A 19,310-nucleotide genomic window follows, 5' to 3' on the forward strand; every position below is an offset into this window, starting at 1 on the left:
ACCAGCAAATACATAACCGTCAGATTATAAATGCAGTCATACATAAATTGATATATACCACTGTATTTTCGCTATGTGTATGTAAGCTTTATGTAAACATGACGTGTCCAGTATCACTGTAAGAAATGATCCACGGACAAATGAAGAATAACAAAAATAACCACTAAAAACTGGGAGTTCACACAAGGAACTGCATTTTAGCTGTCAGTCGACTGTGCCATGGACGTGCATTGACTCTCGTAACATCACATAATCGACTTTAAGTCGACAGTCACATTACACCAACAACTTGCTACATCGCTGGAGACGTGGGTCGTGGTTCGTGATTTGTAAACAAACTGTTGGCAAACATATGAAATTTTTTTGAATAGTGTTTTGCATTTGATTGGATTATGGATATCGAAGTAGAGAATGTTCTAAAGCTGATATTTCCAAATGAAGTACCCGGTGTGTTTATTACTATTAAGAACAGTGTTTTGTATTTTTTTGCTTTGGTTTACTATAAACACTTCATCAAACATGTGTATTTTCTTTTGTTGTAAACACATCTATAACAGTAATTCCGAAACTTGATGTAAGTACGGCAACAGAAAACGCATTACGCTGTCGGTAATTTCTTGATATAAACAGATGTCATTGTAAATATAAATTACTGAGATCCATAAACACACTTCAGAATCTGAGTTGCGAGTCAGACGATTTTCTACATTGATTTTCCTATCTTCAAATTCACGATTCGTTCCTTCACTTTAGATTACAAAAGCTTAATATATTTCCAGTATCATGGGTAAGGAATTTTATGCTAACGTGTATGACACACATGAATTTCTTTTTTAATTAATTTCCCGAACACCCAGATAAGAATTTGACTGTGGTGATTATGAAGCCTATCAGTAATAGCTGATTCTCTTCCCAGTGATACAGTCTGCTAGTAATTAAGATATAAATCTTACTCAACCCTTCTATAATTAACAGTTTGTGAAGAATGGATGTTCTGATGACATATGTTATAAACTGTACTGTAAACTATAAAAATTTGACTTAGCAGCTAAGTGTCGTAGTTGCAACATTGAAATGTCACATATTTACAAGGTACTGTTACTTATAATAGCCATAGTTTTTTGATGTTATATGTAGTTGAAAGTCTACAGTAGGTCTATTTCCATACCTTTTCATTTTCAGTATCATAGTGTCAAAAATTTTTGCAAAATATTTTCGGATTTTTGAATCTAGTAATGTTTACTACCCTCATATTAATTTCTTTTTAATGATTAACTGATGGCTTAAATACCATTCCAAGATCTCACAACCAAAGTGTCAACTTTAAATCCAAGTGTGATCTCAGACTACAGTAGAGGTCAGCATGTAACCACCCACACACATATATATATATATATATATATATATATATATATATATATATATATATATATATATATATATATATATATATATATATATATTAAAGAAAAATATTTCTTTGTCCTGTTTGCACTTGATGACTTCACATAACATAACATAACATTAGGATCAAGAGGAATATTCAATACTATCCATCAAGTTTGATCAGTGACGTAGTAATGCTAATGGTTGCTGTGATATCACCTTTTGGTGCATATTTTCACAGTATGGTTATTATTTGGTGAAACCAATCAGTGTGAAACCAGAAATCATGGATGTGGTGGCAGGCTGATCTGTAGCTTAGGCCATTTGAAAAATCACTCCTTGTTGCCTATGATGTTATAGTCACCATGTTTTCATGACATTTGTTGCATGTTTCTTACATTGTTAGCGAAAGCTGACATCTAGTGTTGAATATTCCTCATAATTTCAACATCATTACATCAGCGGTTCAATTGATGTGGTGTCAATATAGTCATTTTATAGTAGGAAATGAGAAGTTGGGAGACAGAGGGAGATGCCAGTAGTACTAAAACATACCTGAGTCTAAGGCTGGGACAAACAGAAAACACCTCAGGAAGCCCAAGTGACTTTGGCAAATATATGTTAAGAAAACTAGAAGTATATCAATCATGATTACTCAATTTAGTGTAAGTTGTGTGTTGCAATAAGCCATTGAGCCATGTGCTTTTTTCTGTGACCACTACAGTACTTGCCTTGATGTTGAATACCAAAATTATGTGAAAAGCCACATTGATCAGAAAAAAATTATTCCCTTTAAAAAATTGTCTCAGGTCAAAAAAAGCAACACGCTAAGATGCAAGACGCAGCACTTGACTACCTTATTGCTCCATCTGCACTGACTTCGTCTCACTAAGTGGCCTTCTCATTGCCATTTCAAGTTGGTATCTCTCTCAAGGATGTCTGTTACCAATATTGTTATAGTGATATCATTCCTGATCTCGCACCTGAGATTGATGCACTGCTTCTGCCTCTCCTTTGCTCTTTGTGCACACTGTAACTGATGAGCATTCATCTTTGTCAGAGACAGTGTTTCCAGATCTTAAGCTGTTAGTAGTAGAACACAGGAATTATACTTAACATATTTTTGTAGGGTCACCCTTGTTGATTGGGATGAAATGAAACTTTCTTAACACTCTTGAACTCAAATTTATTCTTTTTTAAGTTTCTTCGCTCTGGTTGACCTTCTCTTGCTGAATTTTATTGCCAACATACTCACTTTTAACCAGTTGGATGTTTGGACACTGAACTATAGGCCTAGTTTGTTTTACATGCATCTCCAAACCAACTACAGAGGCAGCTTTCAGTCTATGGATCATAATTGTCAGGCCTTAACTTATGAGCATGATGATGTCAGCAAATTGTAGGTGATTCAGAGACTGGTCATCAGTTTTGATCCCGTCACTATCCCAGCCCATATTGTTGGGATACATCTTAATAGTTAGGATAGACAACTCTGAAAATACCTTATCCTCTCAGTGAACTCCTTTAGTTACTGAGATGTTCTCAGCTGTGAGCTCTTCATTGACTTTCATTGTTGCTTAATAACAAATAGACATCAAGTTACTTCATATTTCTGTTTGACACTGGCATTCATTATAGATTCCATGATTGCCCACATTTCCACTGAATCAAATACTTTACAAAAGTCATTGCTAGATCTGATGTTGCGTTCTTGGGTTTTTTCAAGAAGTTGAATAATCTGATAAAGTTAACAGTTGATACACCTTTGCAAAATCCTAGTTGTTCAGCACATTGTTAGAAATCAAGTTATTGAGTTAATCAGTTGGTAATGGCTTTAGTCAGAAGCTCACACACATGTGCTAGAGGACTTACAGGATGATGATTATCAAATTTTTCTCTGTCTCCCTTCTTGAACTGTAGTGCCATTTCAGCAGTTTTCAAGACGTTTGGTATTGTCTCAGATGTGTCAAACTTAAAAGTGTGTTGATACCTTGACTGCCCTTGTTATGAGTTTTACTGTAAAATTGTATTGTCTATTGGATTTAGTCCAGTTTTCCTTGTGATACTAAGGGCTTGAGAATACATCCAGTGTGATAATTGCTGGAGTTTATCTTGTATCACAATTCCCAGTGCACTTTTGGATTTATAACAGTGGTATATTTGCAAAAACACTGGTGCATATTCAAACGGAAAAGGGCCCTTGAATCCTCATCCAACTATTCTCATTTAGGTATTCTGTAATTTCCCTATCTCCCTATAGGCACATGCCGTAATAGTTCATTAGAAGGGTGACTAACAATTTCTTCTCAAATTGTATGCTCTGACAGGCCTTAATCAGTAATTAATGTTGTAGGAATGTTCTTGTAGAATTTAAATACTTGAGGATGAAAGGAAACTGCACTCACCAAAAAGCAGAATCATCCAATTATCAATCCTTAAGTATTTACATTAAACATCAACATTTCTTTTACCTGCCTTGTGCTTCCAAAATTATTAAAAGATGTATCAAATAGAAAAGAAGATATATTACTGAGTTGTTTTTCTGGTTAAAACTAGGACACAAAGGGATTAAAATAAATGAGATAAAAAAATGCAAGAGCCAAAAACGCTTATATGGAATAATGTCATCCCATTATACAGTCCCATGCTTTAGCTATATGCCTTTGTAATAGAGAACCATTTGATGAGAGGGATGATGAGTGTATGCTACATTCAAAGTGGTTGTGCATTATGGCTGAGGAAAGAATACCAGTCAGTTTGCTGAAGGTTTAGCCTGTTAATTCAGCTGATACTGAAATCCACATTTAACATGCTCCTAAGACATCAACAGTATAGGGAGGCTGATATTCCAGTTATTGTCGTTGTCCCGTAAATTGGCCACGATCTACAAATGGAACTAACAACATTTTAAATACTTCAGGAATAAAGAAGATCACTAAACAAAAAGCAGCAAAATCCACACACACACACACACCTAACAGGATTGTTTTTCCTACTCGTCTGCGTTAATTTAAATTTGTCTATGTGTAGGGAAAGCTGCTGTTCATCACACCAGTCAAAAATGTTTGCTAAATCATCTTGTATCCTCCTACAGTCTCTCAATGACGACACGTTGCTGTACACCACAGCATCCTCAACAAATAGCCTCAGATTGTTGCTCATGCTGTTTGTCAGATATTTATGTGTACAGAGAACAATAGGTGTCATATCACATTTCCATGGGGCACCCCTGATGATACCACTATCTCTGGTGAACATTCCCCATTAAGGACAGTGCACTGGGTTCCATTACCTAAGGAGTTTTCGAGCCACTCACATATCTGGGAACCTATTATGTATGCTCATTCCTTTTGTTAACAGTCTGCAGCGGATTACTGTGTCTAACAGTTTTGGTATGGCACTTGCAGTTATTTCATGTGCTTTTCTCTACAAATGCTATATGTTCCTCTGGCAAGGAGTGTGATACCAATAAAGAACATAGTGCGGACTTCTGTTCTGTATATGCCAGCTTCCATTCGTATAAAAACACTAAAAATGTGAAATATGAACTAGGAGAGCACTGTAGGGCAATTATATTCTAAGGAAAAATTGCCAGCACCAGTGAAACAGAAAATCATCTGGTGATGCATGTAATACACAAAAGAAGCCTCTGTTACAGAAAAGCTGTGTATTTTACTAAGAATGTTGTAGGCTACATCCAAAGAATCAGGGATATCATACGATCTACTGACCGAGCGAGGTGGCGCAGTGGTTAGCACACTGGACTCGCATTCGGGAGGACGACGGTTCAATCCTGCATCCGGCCATCCTGACTTAGGTTTTCCGTGATTTCCTTAAATCGCTCCAGCCAAATGCCGGGATGGTTCCTTCGAAAGGGCACGGCCGACTTACTTCCCCATCCTTCCCTAATTCGATGAGACCGATGACTTCGTTGTTTGGTCTCTTTTCCCCAAACAATCCAGTCCATAGGATCTACAAAAGACTGCACAACTTCTTTTCAATAATGGGGCTGTGGACCATTGCCTCAGCATAACCAGCAGACCACTTAATAAATATTCAAGTATGCTCCAGAAGAGTTGTTGTAGTCAGTTAACCGCTCATGAGACACAAAACTGAAGAGACTATTGGAATTAACTTTCTGACGTGAATCAGTAATATGGCTACAGGCTCTCATCATCTGTTGACCACTAAGTTTGCCCTATGGACTGTTATGTACATGGCATGACAGTAGAATATTGTCTGAATGTAATACACCATCAGTTGGGTGTGAAATGAATTCTGACAGGCAGACATGTTTGGTTTCACAAAAACAAATGCTAGTTACTGGTGACCTAATTGTAGAGAGCTGCTGCTCATTATAATGTCCACATCAAGTTGTAGTTTGCTGTTGTAGCCCCCCAGCTGTACAGGGAGACTTCACTAATTATGTCTAACGTGTGATAGCTTAATGTGTGTCACTGCAATTTTTAATCAAAAGAATGTTTTGTTGCAGCTCTCCACTCTTGTCTGTCTTGTGGAAGTATCTCAATAACTATTGCAGGCTATGCTAATTTAAACCTGTTTGCTGTAATTAAACCCTGGTCTCCTGCTATGATTTTTACCTCCTGTGTTTCAAAATTAATTATTGGTTGGTTGGTTGTTTGTGGAAGGAGACCAGACAGCGTGGTCATCGGTCTCATCGGATTAGGGAAGGATGGGGAAGGAAGTCGGCCGTGCCCTTTCAGAGGAACCATCCCGGCATTTGCTTGGAGTGATTTAGGGAAATCACGGAAAACCTAAATCAGGATGGCCGGACGCGGGATTGAACTGTCATCCTCCCGAATGCGAGTCCAGTATCTAACCACTGCGCCACCTCGCTCAGTACAATTAATTATTCATCGGGGCTTCAGGTGTGTCTTAACAAACAGTCCCTTCTTTTAGTTAAGGTCTGGCGAAAAGATCTTTTCTCCCTGATTACATTCTGTGCCTCTTCATTGGTTATTTGATGAACCCATCTAATCTTCAGCATTCTTCTGTAACACCACATTTCAAATGGTTCTATTATCTTCCAATCTATACTATTTAGTGTCCAAATTTTATTTCCGTATATGGCAACACTCCAGACAGATATTTCCTTACACCTAAATTTATATTTCTCTTCTTCAGAAAAGCTTTTCTGGCTGGTGCCAACCTTCGTTTTATTTAGGCTTAATCTCTGTCATATTACTGCTACTTTTAGTGTCTCATTTCCTAATCTATCTCAGTCAGTATCCCCTGATTTAAATTAACTACACTTCATTACCATTGTTTAATTCTTATTAATGTATATTTCATAATCTTTTCTCAAGGCACTATCCATTCTGTTCAACTAATCTTCCATATGCTTTGCTCTGTCTGATACAGTTATTTTGTTTTCATTTCTCCTTCTTGTGCTTCCTTGGATTAGATCATGATCAATTTACTGCCCTGTCTTCACTGCATCCTATCCTACTTTGTAAATGCGTTATACGTAATATATTTAGATGATTTAAATGCCTCTCAGTAAAAAAGTTTTAAACATGGCTTCGTAGTTCAATGACCATTTAAAAATTAAAGTTAAAGCAATTACAGCCCTCAGACACAAAATTTAAGTCTTTTTATCAGGTTCCAACACTTCTATGAGTGACTTCATCAGAAATTAAATATTCTGTATGGCATATAACATAAATACAAATTTATGGGACTTTCTTTTTACATTACTTACGTGATAAATATCAAGCATATCTTATACATGACATGTAAGTACTGTTTCTTTCTTTTACTGTTAGTCAGTACTTGCACTTTTATATAAAAAAAATTCCATAAATCTGTACTTATAGACCAATTTGAATATTTAATTTGTGATTAAAGCACTCATAGAAGTGCTGAAACTTGGTCAAAAGACTTAAATTTTGTGACTGAGGGCTGTAATTGCTTTAACTTTAGGCTCTCGGTATCTTGTGGTCTTTTTAAAACTGTCCACCAGTGTAAACAAAGGTAGGGTAATTCATGTGTAGGATAGTTCTGGGTATTAAGTACACCTAGTACTGAGCCTCATTAAATACTGAATTCAAATAATTAATGTAAAATTATTCTTTAATAAATATGATGTACATGAAATGGAAAAGAAACTATACATAATGTGTGCACACTTCCATATGGCTGTCTTACAGTTGTTTTTTTCCCCCCACATGGAACAAGATTACTTATATATACAATTGTTTCAGATAACTGGAAGGAGAATCCAGATGTTGTTTTGTATCTATCCAAGCTTGGCTCATTTCATGTCGAACAGTTGAGTATGTATTACCAAAATTATTAAAATAACTTTTCCATTCAGATGCAGATGTTGGCCAGGGCTTTTTTTGATGTTGGTAATTTTTTTTCCTTTTTTTCAGTCAAAGAACCAGAGCGTCTCAATGAGGAAAAATCTGCAGTACTGGAACAAACTCAAGAACTTGCATTTTCTAACTATAAAACTTTTATTCAAACTGCAGAATGTTCCAGAGAAATATTCAAACAGGTATATTTTCCATATGTGTTTCAGATAAATCATTAATATACTGACATCTGTATTCATAGATTCTCCTTCTCATTTTACCGACATCTTACTAATCCAGTTGTAACAGCTGCCAGTAGTTTGGAGTCACATCTTCACCACCGTCTCCCATGGTGTGTACACCAAATAATTTTTTTATCGTAATTTATTTTCTGCTTTATATTTGTTTGTATATCACAAACAATACAGAGAAATGTGCAGCATTTTCTCATGAGGGTTTGGAAATTTGTTAGAAATATACCCCTATACAGTTTCCCATGTTATATTTCACTGTTAAAAGATTAAGAAATGTTACTGGAACTCACTGACAGCAGTCTCCATGTCACATGAGCAGTAGTGATTCTGTTAATTTCTGATTTAAAAACTCAGATATTGAACATTTCCAGTTTGGACATGTTGAACATCACCTGGACGCACTGAAAACAAAGCTACCAGAGTTCTCCCACAAGTGCCAAGAATTTGGGCAGAAGTCAAGCAATATTAATGCACATCGTCGCCTAAACTCTCTGACTTTAACGAGGAACGCTCAGCTCTTGGAAGTGTTGGAACTGCCTCAACTAATGGAAACCTGCATACGCAATGGCAGTTATGAAGAGGCACTAGAGCTAGCTGCATATGTTAGACGACTTGGAAGAAAACATGGTCATATACCAATCATTGCTGTAAGTAGATTTTTTAATCTCTGTTGAATATAGATATTTACTGTACACAATATTGCACCACTTTCAATCTCTATTATCCACACTAACAACCTCACTACCAAGCATTTGTAGTCGTAGACTGTGCAGCTGGTTCCGGTGGAGGTTCAAGTCCTCCCTCGGGCATGGGTGTGTGTGTTTGTCCTTAGGATAATTTAGGTTAAGTAGTGTGTAAGCTTAGGGACTGATGACCTTAGCGGTTAAGTCTCATAAGATTTCACACACATTTGAACATTTTGAACACTACTGAGCATTTTCCACACTTTACAGATACAAAATTTTCTTATGGAGCACATGAATAATGCCTAAATTGACTATATTTGCAGTTTGCAGACATTAATATGTACGTGTGTGTGTGTGTGTGTGTGTGTGTGTGTGTGTGTGTGTGTGTGTGTGTGTGTTTTTGTGAGGGGGAGGGGGGGGGGGGGATTGGCTTTGCGCAGATTTGTACTAATGGAATGCATCTCATCTCAGTATCATTCTTCAGTTGGAATATAAGCAATTTAGGCACCGAGTATGGGACTTTGTGGTGTGTTGTCATAGTGCTGTGTATGCTGAAGCTAATAATTAACAATTTAAGCCCTTAAGAATGATAATTAAGAATTGTTGTTAGTGGGAAAACCTGTTAAATGGCGCAGTGTTTTGTTACAATAAGAATGTTAAGAACAGCATATGGATTAGAGTATGTAGAGTGGAGGCATTTAAGTTATAATTAAAAAAGCCTATCAGAATTGAAACAGTGGGGCTGCAGGATGTGTAGGTTATATAGAAAGTTTGGAGGCAGGTGCGGATGGCAGCCCCCAATATTGCCAGCAATCATCATGGCAAGTGAAGCCAGCAGGACCTGGCTGGGAGCAGGTAAAGGGGTACAGGGAAGGGACTGAACATGGAAGTTGAGATGCAGTTCTAGGGGATGGGCACCACTTCACTTCCGTCCCTGCGGACTAGTCCATCAGCAGACCTTGACAGAGGGAAAAAATGTCCACCATACATTTTATTGTGGCTTACAAAAGAGTAGTAGTCATATTTATTAAAGCATTCTTTAGATGTAGTCTCCATGTAGGTAAACCAGAGAGAATTATGTAATTGCAAGCACTGGTAATATTTGGCAAACTGTTGCATCTGACATCACTGCCACCAAGAATCGTGAGCAGTGGAGAGACAGACCATTGTTAGAAGAGACACAGCTTGACAGTTGAATGGGATGGATTTGCAGCAAGTATTGCTCCATCTTGTGTTCACAGTAAGCTTTGTTTAGGCACATTCTGTACTAGTAATGTCATCAAAGTAAAGTCTTGTGGGCAGTGAACTTTAATAACGTGTTTGAAGTGCATTTATACTGGTGACAATCTGCTGATGTTTAAAGATAAATAGTTTATGAACAAACCGTATGGCATGTATGACACTGGCGAAGGTAGGTGGGTACGGAGTATTGGCAAGCTTTTAGCTACTGAAGTGTTGTGGTGTTAGCTTTGCCAATGACCATTTGGTCACAACTCATAATACATGGGATTTGTTGACTTGAAGAATACAGAATTATGGCTTTTCAAATTATACTGGTGAGGTGTGGAAATCCCATGTGGCAAAAATCATTAATTACACCTGGCCGACATAGGTTAGCAGTGTTGTGGTATTTACGAAACATCAACTTTTAAAGTGAGTGAAGTTTCATGTGTAGCCTTTGAACCACAGATAAATGCACACTCATGTGTGAACAAGCTCTGTGAATTCTGGTAGGTTCCATCTTTGAATTTGTTTTGGTGTAAAGACAAATGTATTATCACTTAATTTGACGGCGCTAGGCTCTGTGATAAAGTTCATTTCTGCCAGAATTAATTTTGTTTATTGGTAGTTGCATTTTAACTCCCCAGGTGTGGTTGTGTTCAAAACTCAGTTAGACAGAATTTACATGTTGGAGTGCAGTGTACTGATAACTGCAATAGAGGTAGGGGCAGATGAGCTTCACAGGTCAGAGCAGTGTGGCTGGAGTAGGGTTTGTTATGTTCTGTCAGAGTTAACCAGTTTACGATTTTGTTGTGTTTGGCAACAACACAACTCCTAGATCCATAGTGTAAATTAATCTGACTGTGAGAGGATATTGTAAATGTTGCAAGTGATCAATAGAAACATAAAGAAGGCGGAAAAACTTTCTTACAGACAGATCTGTCTTCAGAGCTATAGAGCACACACGTGCACTCCCCACCCCCAGATGCCACTTGTAGTGAACCACCGATTGACTGAAATTTAACATCTTAAGCACAGCAGTGTGTTATGCCACTGGGTGATGAATTCTGCTTGTGGCCACAGTTTGGCTGCAGCTATTCATTTGGAGGGACAGCTGGTTGGTGGTCATACCTGCATAAAATGCTGTGTAGAAATTAGAGTTGAGTTGGTTTATGATATGACTGCTTTCACAGCTGGTCATACTTCTCATTTTCAGCTATTTCAGTTTCTTCAATAAAACTTTTCCAGGCATATGATTGTGTCGTGATGTTGTATAGACCAACATTGTGACCACTGTTGCAAGTGACTTTTTTCACAGTGGAGTTGAAATTGCTCAGGCATTTCCAGATTTGCATTTATTTATTTGTTGTCATTCCACACCATTTCTACAGGTGATTTTTTCACAAATAGGAAGTTTGTGTGCAAAACTGTTTTGTGTCAGAGGGCTCACCTCCATCCTCCACCCCACTGGGTCTTCGTACTGTAATATATTTTTCTAAATAGCAAGTCATGTGTATACCAAGATTAGTACAAATTTCTCAAGTTGTTCAAGAGCTACGTTGCAACATGTCCACATACTTCCATCTTAATGCTTCTGGGTAGAGTAATACATTCTTGTTCTTGCTTTGTTATATTTTTTTATGATTGTATCATCTTCATCATAATCATGCTTTCTTTCTTCTCCTCTGTCTGTCTGTACCATGTTCTCTGTCACTAAATAGTTTTATTATTCTCACATTTTAGACCTTGACAGCTTCTCACATATTTCTACACTTCCTCAGTTAATATGGTACACTTCTTACGTGACATGACAAATGGACAAAAGGCACTGTGAAAATGTGTTGATTAATACAGAAACTAAAATAACCTTCATCTCTAATTATTGTGATCCATCTGTACTGAATGTAATTCTGTTTAATGGTCTTCTTTTAGGGACTCAATCTAGTATTTACATTTCCATTTTTATAACAATAGAAGTGTATTCATTACTATGAACTGTTAAGTAAATTAAAGGTTATATATAAAAGTGTTTGCAGTCTCAGTACACCAGAAAATTCACATCAAATTTCATTGTAAACTGGTGAAAAATCCATCACAGAATATAACTACCTGTATCAAGCTAAATCACTACTCACCAAATACAAGTAGTGTGCATCAGCAGAGGGTGGTTACTAGTTGGGGTTTCAAAGAAAATTCCTCCACAGATTACTGTATATCAAAACACGCACACACACACACACACACACACACACACACACACACACACACACAGGTATTCCATTTCAGTAAAATGCACTCCATTTGCTCTCTGTTTTATAGGGCATTGTTAAGGAAGTTGAAGCTGCCTGGTTGGCTATGCTGCATCAACTTCTTGCACAGTTGCGTACTGACCTTCAACTGCCACGATGTCTGGCTGTGGTTGGCTACCTACGAAGAATGGGTATCTTTTCTGAAGCAGAACTCAGGTTGAAATTCCTGCAGGCAAGAGATTCATGGCTCCAAGGATTACTTGCTTCCATACCTAAAGATGATGGTAATATGGTAATTTTTGAGGAAATAAATCATGAAATATTAACTTTTTTACTTAGATAGTAAAGATATGGGAAAGCAATTTTGCATGTGTTACATTCCATAAACTGTTTTGATACAAGTCTACTTTTGAGCGTACTGTCCTTTAATAACATCATATTGTATAAATGGAGTAATGTACTTACAACACGAGTATCTTCTCTGAAGCTAAACCTTGGTCAGAAATCTTTCCTGGAGCCACTTAATGTTCAATTACTGGTTTCACTCACTTTTCAGAATTGCATCATAGTATATAAAATTATTTGCATTTCATGTAGTTTCTCACTAAAAATACATAGTGATAAAGGAAGTGCTTTGTTCTTGAATCACTTCATTATCTCACTCAAAGAAAATGTGCTGTTAAACAGCATCTCATAGTCATTTCTCTCACACAGTGGGCTCACAACTCTTTCTGTGAGTATGTGTTGGAGAGTGTGGAGCCCCAAACTACAGCAGTACTTCTTCCTTTCCTCTACTGCTATCTTACTTCCGCACTTAGGATAGATACCCTGCTAACAGTGTAGTTTGATCATGGGCTATCAACTATCACTTTTTCCACACTGTTTCTTTATTTTGCACTGTTTATTTTGGTGAACTTTTGTTCAATCCCATACTTGAGTTTGACTTCCACCTTTTCAAAATTACAGAAATGTGGGCCATAAGGGGAAGGTCACCGAATACTCAGCATATAGCCAGTCCATGGGGGTGGTTACTAGGTACCTGTATGGTGCTAACCATTTGGTTATGCGAATGCACTATTGATGCTGCCCAAGTTGTTACGTACCAGTACATGCTGAGATGTAGGTGTCTGTCTATTTGGAGGCACTAGCACTCCGGCCAACGGTTGTTAACCCTCATATTTTAAATCCACCTTTACACTCTAAAATTTTGAAAAGATGTGTTTTGTTTTACTGAATTCTTTTGCGATTCCATAAATTTTTAAATTTTTCAGTTAAACAGAACCAAAAATTTAAGTCTTAAGTAGTAGATGTCACTTTCCACAATGAATGTTGTTCAATATTTTCAGGTTGACAATTTTATTTACACAATAGAAACTCTTTAAAAAGGATATTGTAAGTGGAAGTAAACAAAAAGGAATGAAATTTGCCTTTTTGTGGTCATAGAGCTTGGTACACACTTTATTGAAAATGTATTGATATTGCTAAGAATGTGACTTGTATACTCAGTTTCTGGACTTCACTGATGCATCAGTACTTCTTTAAAAAACATGTTGTTAATATAAGTCAAGAACAACTAACAAATTTTTTATAACTTTTTTTACGGTTGGCATAAAGTACCTGCCCCCCCCCCCCTCCCCATTCATAATGCACTTTATGGAAAATGTGTTGGTATTGCTAGGGTTAAGCCAAGTGGCCATTACTCTGACCGGCAGGAACTCATGGGGAGAGGCCTCAATCAGAGCACGTGCCATCATAGTGGATGTTTGGCACCTTGAAAAGATCTCTTGTTAGCCGGCGGTCATAAAGCTCCAACAGTGTCTGCAGCCATACCAGAATTCTTCAGAGGAGATTGTCCCAACCCTGAGAACTATACCTTCATGGCCACATCTTCGAGAGGAAAGCAAAACCAAGTGGGCTGCAGAAACTTATTCCTCTCTGCTCCCAGTTTGCACCCAGACAGAGGAAGCGTCCTTTATCTCTGCTTGTGGAGAATATTGCAAACATATTTGGAAGTATTTACATCTTAATTAAAACAAGGAATCCTATCCAGTCCTGGACATTACTCTCATGTAAAAACACTTAGTTATGCCCCTGTCACAATAACAGCCTAAACATGGTTGTTGTTGTTGTGGTCTTCAGTCCTGAGACTGGTTTGATGCAGCTCTCCATGCTACTCTGTCCTGTGCAAGCTTCTTCATCTCCCAGTACTTACTGCAACCTACATCCTTCTGAATCTGCTTAGTGTATTCATCTCTTGGTCTCCCTCTACGATTTTTACCCTCCACGCTGCCCTCCAATACTAAATTTGTGATCCCTTGATGCCTCAAAACATGTCCTACCAACCGATCCCTTCTTCTAGTCAAGTTGTGCCACAAACTTCTCTTCTCCCCAATCCTATTCAATACCTCCTCATTAGTTACGTGATCTACCCACCTTATCTTCAGCATTCTTCTGTAGCACCACATTTCGAAAGCTTCTATTCTCTTCTTGTCCAAACTAGTTATCGTCCATGTTTCACTTCCATACATGGCTACACTCCATACAAATACTTTCAGAAACGACTTCCTGACACTTAAATCTATACTCGATGTTAACAAATTTCTCTTCTTCAGAAACGATTTCCTTGCCATTGCCAGTCTACATTTTATATCCTCTCTACTTCGACCATCATCAGTTATTTTACTCCCTAAATAGCAAAACTCCTTTACTACTTTAAGTGTCTCATTTCCTAATCTAATTCCCTCAGGATCACCCGATTTAATTTGACTACATTCCATTATCCTCGTTTTGCTTTTGTTGATGTTCATCTTATATCCTCCTTTCAAGGCACTGTCCATTCCGTTCAACTGCTCTTCCAAGTCCTTTGCTGTCTCTGACAGAATTACAATGTCATCTGCGAACCTCAAAGTTTTTACTTCTTCTCCATGAATTTTAATACCTACTCCGAATTTTTCTTTTGTTTCCTTTACTGCTTGCTCAATATACAGATTGAATAACATCGGGGAGAGGCTACAACCCTGTCTCACTCCCTTCCCAACCACTGCTTCCCTTTCATGCCCCTCGACTCTTATAACGGCCATCTGGTTTCTGTACAAATTGTAAATAGTCTTTCGCTCCCTGTATTTTACCCCTGCCACCTGGTACATAGTTTAATTTTTCACAAAGACTTAAAGCTTCAGGCCCAAACTCTAGGAGAAGCAAGGTATCCATTTTTTTTAGGGCAATTTGCTTCCAAAAAGTCAAAATCATTTTTTACTGCTGTGATGTGAAGTCGTATTTCTCAACCCCAATGTAGATGCCAATGCTTCAAGTATATATCTTCCTTGTGTATGTAAAACCCAGTTTTTGAAGAAATTGGTCAGCCAGTTCATGAAAATGCACCACATGAGCCGCAACCTGTCTGTATCAGTTGCAACCACCCTCTCGGATCCCTGAAGTGTGGTACCCTAATTAAGGAACAAGAAATCCTAGAATTGAAGGCCTCTTGTCATTTTGAAGCCCCAAAAAAGTATGATCATTTATGTCCTAGTTTGGGCTCTTCAAAGAGCCAACTTGCAGTTGTATGCCTCTGCCATCACTTTCGCCCCCCCTCTGTCAGATTGCATCAACAAATTTGTGGGAGACATGTCCAATATAACCACCTGCACCACTGGAACAGATATTCCCCTTTCTGCGTGCGTCTTCCACCGCAGACCAATGCCGTAGTGGGCCAAAGACATTGCAACATTGCAACAGCCATTCAGGATTGTCAGAAGGCCCTGCAACAACTCAATTGATATCCTAGACAGACCATCCTCATCACTTTTAAGCAGCCCTGTGCAAAGGTTTGCAAGTTAATTAAATGCAGTAAGGAGAAATAGTGGGAACAATATGCCTCCTCCTTGGGAGTGTATGCCTCTTCATCCCAGGTGTGGACCAAGTTCTGCAGTATACTGGGTCAGCAGAGATCGATAACTGTTGCAAGTCTCACCCTTCTTGGAGATATTTCTAAGAATGCATTGGTTCTTGTGGAACACCTCGTGACTCACTTTGTGACAGCATTAGTATCGCATTCGTACCTAGCTACCTTTTGAATGCATAAAAGACAGATTGAAGACTTCCCCGTGCCCTTTCTACATCTACTTCTACATGATTACTCTGTTATTTACAATAAAGTGCCTGGTATAGGGTTCCATGAATCATCTTCAAGCTGTCTCTCTACTGTTCCACTCTTGAATGGCACTAGGGAAAACGAGCACTTAAATTTTTCTGTGCGAGCCCTGATTTCTCTTATTTTATCATGATGATCATTTCCTCCTATGTAAGTTGGTGCCAACAAAATGTTTTCGCAATTGGAAGGGAAAACTGGTGATTCAAATTTTATGAGAAGATTCCGTCGCAACGAAAAACACCTTTGTTTTAATGATTGCCACTCCAATTCACATATCATGTCTGTGGCACTATCTCCCCTATTTCGCGATAATACAAAATGAGCTGCCCTTCTTTGAACTTTTCTGATGTCATCTGTCACTCCAACCTGATGCAGCAGCAGTACTCCAGAAAAGGGCAGACAAGCATGGTGTAAGCAGCATCTTTAGTTGACCTGTTGCACCTTTTAAGTGTTCTGCCAATGAATCACAGTCCTTGGTTTGCTCTACCCACAACACTATCTATGTGATCGTTCCAATTTAGGTTATTTGTAATTGTAATCCCTAAGTATTTAGTTGAATTTACAGCTTTCAGGTTTGTGTGACTTATCGCATAATCGAAACTTAGCGGATTTCTTTTAGTACTCACGTGAATAACTTCATACTTTTCTTTATTCAGTGTCAATTGCCACTTTTCACATCATACAGATATCATATCTAAATCATTTTGCAATTCATTTTGGTCATCTGATGACCTTACAAGATGGTAAATGACAGCATCATCTGCAAACAATCTAAGGGGGCTACTCAGATTGCCTCCTATGTCATAGATCAGGAACAGTAGAGGGCCTATAACACTTCCTTGGGGTACACCGGATAGTACTTCTGTTTTACTCAATGACTTTCTGCGTTTTAATACAAACTGTGACCTTTCTGACAGGAAATCATGAATCACATATAATGTGGTCCACAGGACATCTGGCCTGTAATTGAAAAAGTGTTGTGATGATCTCTCTGTTGGCAATAAGTAACTAACAAAAGTAAAATATTCTATGAGTCAGAGCATGGAGTGTCAGAAGTCTGAATGTGGTAGGGAAGCTACAACACCTGAAAAGGGAAATGGAAAAGTTCAGTCTACATATATTGGAGGTCAGAGAAGTGAAATGGAAAGAAGGTAAAGATTTGTGGTCAGACAAATATAGGGTAATATTAACAGCAGCAGAATATGGTGTAACTGTAGTAGTATCTGTTATGACTAGGAAGCTAGGGCAGAGAGTGAGTTACTGTGAGCAGTTCAGTGAGAGTGTTGTTTACCGCAGAATTGACTGCAAACAAAAGTCAACAACAATAGAATACGTATACGTGTCAGTATCACAAGCACAGCCTGAAGCAAAAGATAAAATATATGAGGCTATTGAATGGGTAGTTAAGTATGTCAGGGGAGATGATAATCTAATAATCATTGGGGATTAGAATGTGGTTTTAGTGGAAGGAATAGAAGACAGCATTTTGGAATGACATGAGGCAGGAGAAAGACTATTTAGTTCTTCAATAAATTTGAGCGAATAATAGGAAATACACTGTTCAAATAGCACAAGAGGAAGAGATATACTTGGAATAGGCCTGGGGATATGGGCGATTCCAGCTGGATTACATCATCACTAGAGAGGAGACTTTGGAACATATTCTAGAGTGTAAGGCATACCCAGGAGCATATGTAGGCTCATATCTCAATTTAATGAAGATGAAGAATAGACTGATTCATCTAGGGAAGCAGTGTAGAAAGAAATATGATATTGAAGTACTGAGGAATGATGAGATTGTTTAAATTCAGTAAGGCTGTAGATATTTCAGTAATGGATATCATAGTTGGCAGTTCAGTTGAAGAGGACTGGGCACCTCTAAAAATGCCAATCACAGATTGTAAACAGAAAAACATGGGTACAAGGAAGGTATCTGTGAAGAAACCTTGAGTGACAGAATAAATATTTCATTTTTTTTTACTGTATCTCACTAGTGCAGAATAATACTGTAGCAATAAAACATGAAAGAGAAAAAAAAACTAAAATAAAACTAAGTTACCAAGGAAATGCGCCATATACAGCAACAAAACAAAGTGCTCACACAAGTATCTGCCAACAGCAAAATGTGTCAACAGCTTTAGGTAGATTATGCAATGCTTCGTAACAACAAATTGCCTCTGATGAGCGTGACGTCACAACTGTTTACATTTGATTCATTTGAGCAGTTGTGAGCGAGCGCATGCACAGTTGAGTCGCGTATGAGTAGTACCTTCTCCTACTTCTAACTTCAGAAGTGTGCCAGTTAGCTGTATAAGCAATAGCGGCAAGCAGTCAGATGCTACCTGGAAAAGAAATTTACTGGCGCGCCTAAGCTGTCAGATTCACACATATGCAACAGGCCTGGATGTAGGAGTCGGGGGACAAACCGGGATATCTGCCCCAGGCAGGAATTTCTGTTGGGGGGGAGGAAAAAAAAACATTGTTTCACAAAGCGCCTAGCAACCAGCGCACATCGGTCTATCAATTATTCATATGATTTTGAAACTCATCCCTGTTGAATAACAGGTAAGAAAGATTATGTATTATCTTGTCGGTGTAACCAAGAAAATGAAATTTCGGCAGAAATTTTTTTTCCAGAACGCTACACTGGTAAGGGCCAGTTGTACAGTCTCTGGCTAGCAGCCGCTAAAGTTCTATTCTGGGAGTAGCAAGGAAAACAGGTACGAACACGTAATAACGTGTAACCGGAGAATAAACGCGGGATAACTAAACCGGTGATTGTGGCAGGGTTAGTCAAGTTAACCAGAAAATAAGTTTTAACCCTGGCAGGAATAGGTAGAGAATTGGTGATGACAAGATTGTTTGTTAGCACGAGGAAGGAGAAGAAATGGGGACATCACACAAATTATGGGAGAATATGACGATTGCAAATTTATATAAAAAAAATGTACTACTACTTTTCGATCTCATGCTTCAGAAGCTAGAGCATATGAATGAAGTGTGAAACTATTTTCTAACATGAAACTTTTTGCTTGTAGTAGGCCTGA

General features: G+C 38.0%; 1 protein-coding gene across 1 annotated transcript in view; it reads left to right on the forward strand.

Moving 5' to 3' along the window:
• The first annotated feature begins 283 nt into the window (after window positions 1-283).
• The window catches only part of LOC124619731 (conserved oligomeric Golgi complex subunit 8), a 35,263-nt gene continuing 16,236 nt past the window's right edge, over window positions 284-19,310 (forward strand). The window contains exons 1-5 of the mRNA XM_047146299.1: window positions 284-447; window positions 7,611-7,682; window positions 7,782-7,906; window positions 8,329-8,604; window positions 12,184-12,397. Coding sequence (XP_047002255.1) covers window positions 393-447; window positions 7,611-7,682; window positions 7,782-7,906; window positions 8,329-8,604; window positions 12,184-12,397 — 742 coding nt within the window. The 5' untranslated portion in view covers window positions 284-392. The remainder of the gene's footprint in view (window positions 448-7,610; window positions 7,683-7,781; window positions 7,907-8,328; window positions 8,605-12,183; window positions 12,398-19,310) is intronic.

This window comes from Schistocerca americana, chromosome 6 (genome assembly GCF_021461395.2).
Source record: "Schistocerca americana isolate TAMUIC-IGC-003095 chromosome 6, iqSchAmer2.1, whole genome shotgun sequence".
In the NCBI taxonomy this organism is placed as follows: domain Eukaryota; kingdom Metazoa; phylum Arthropoda; class Insecta; order Orthoptera; family Acrididae; genus Schistocerca; species Schistocerca americana.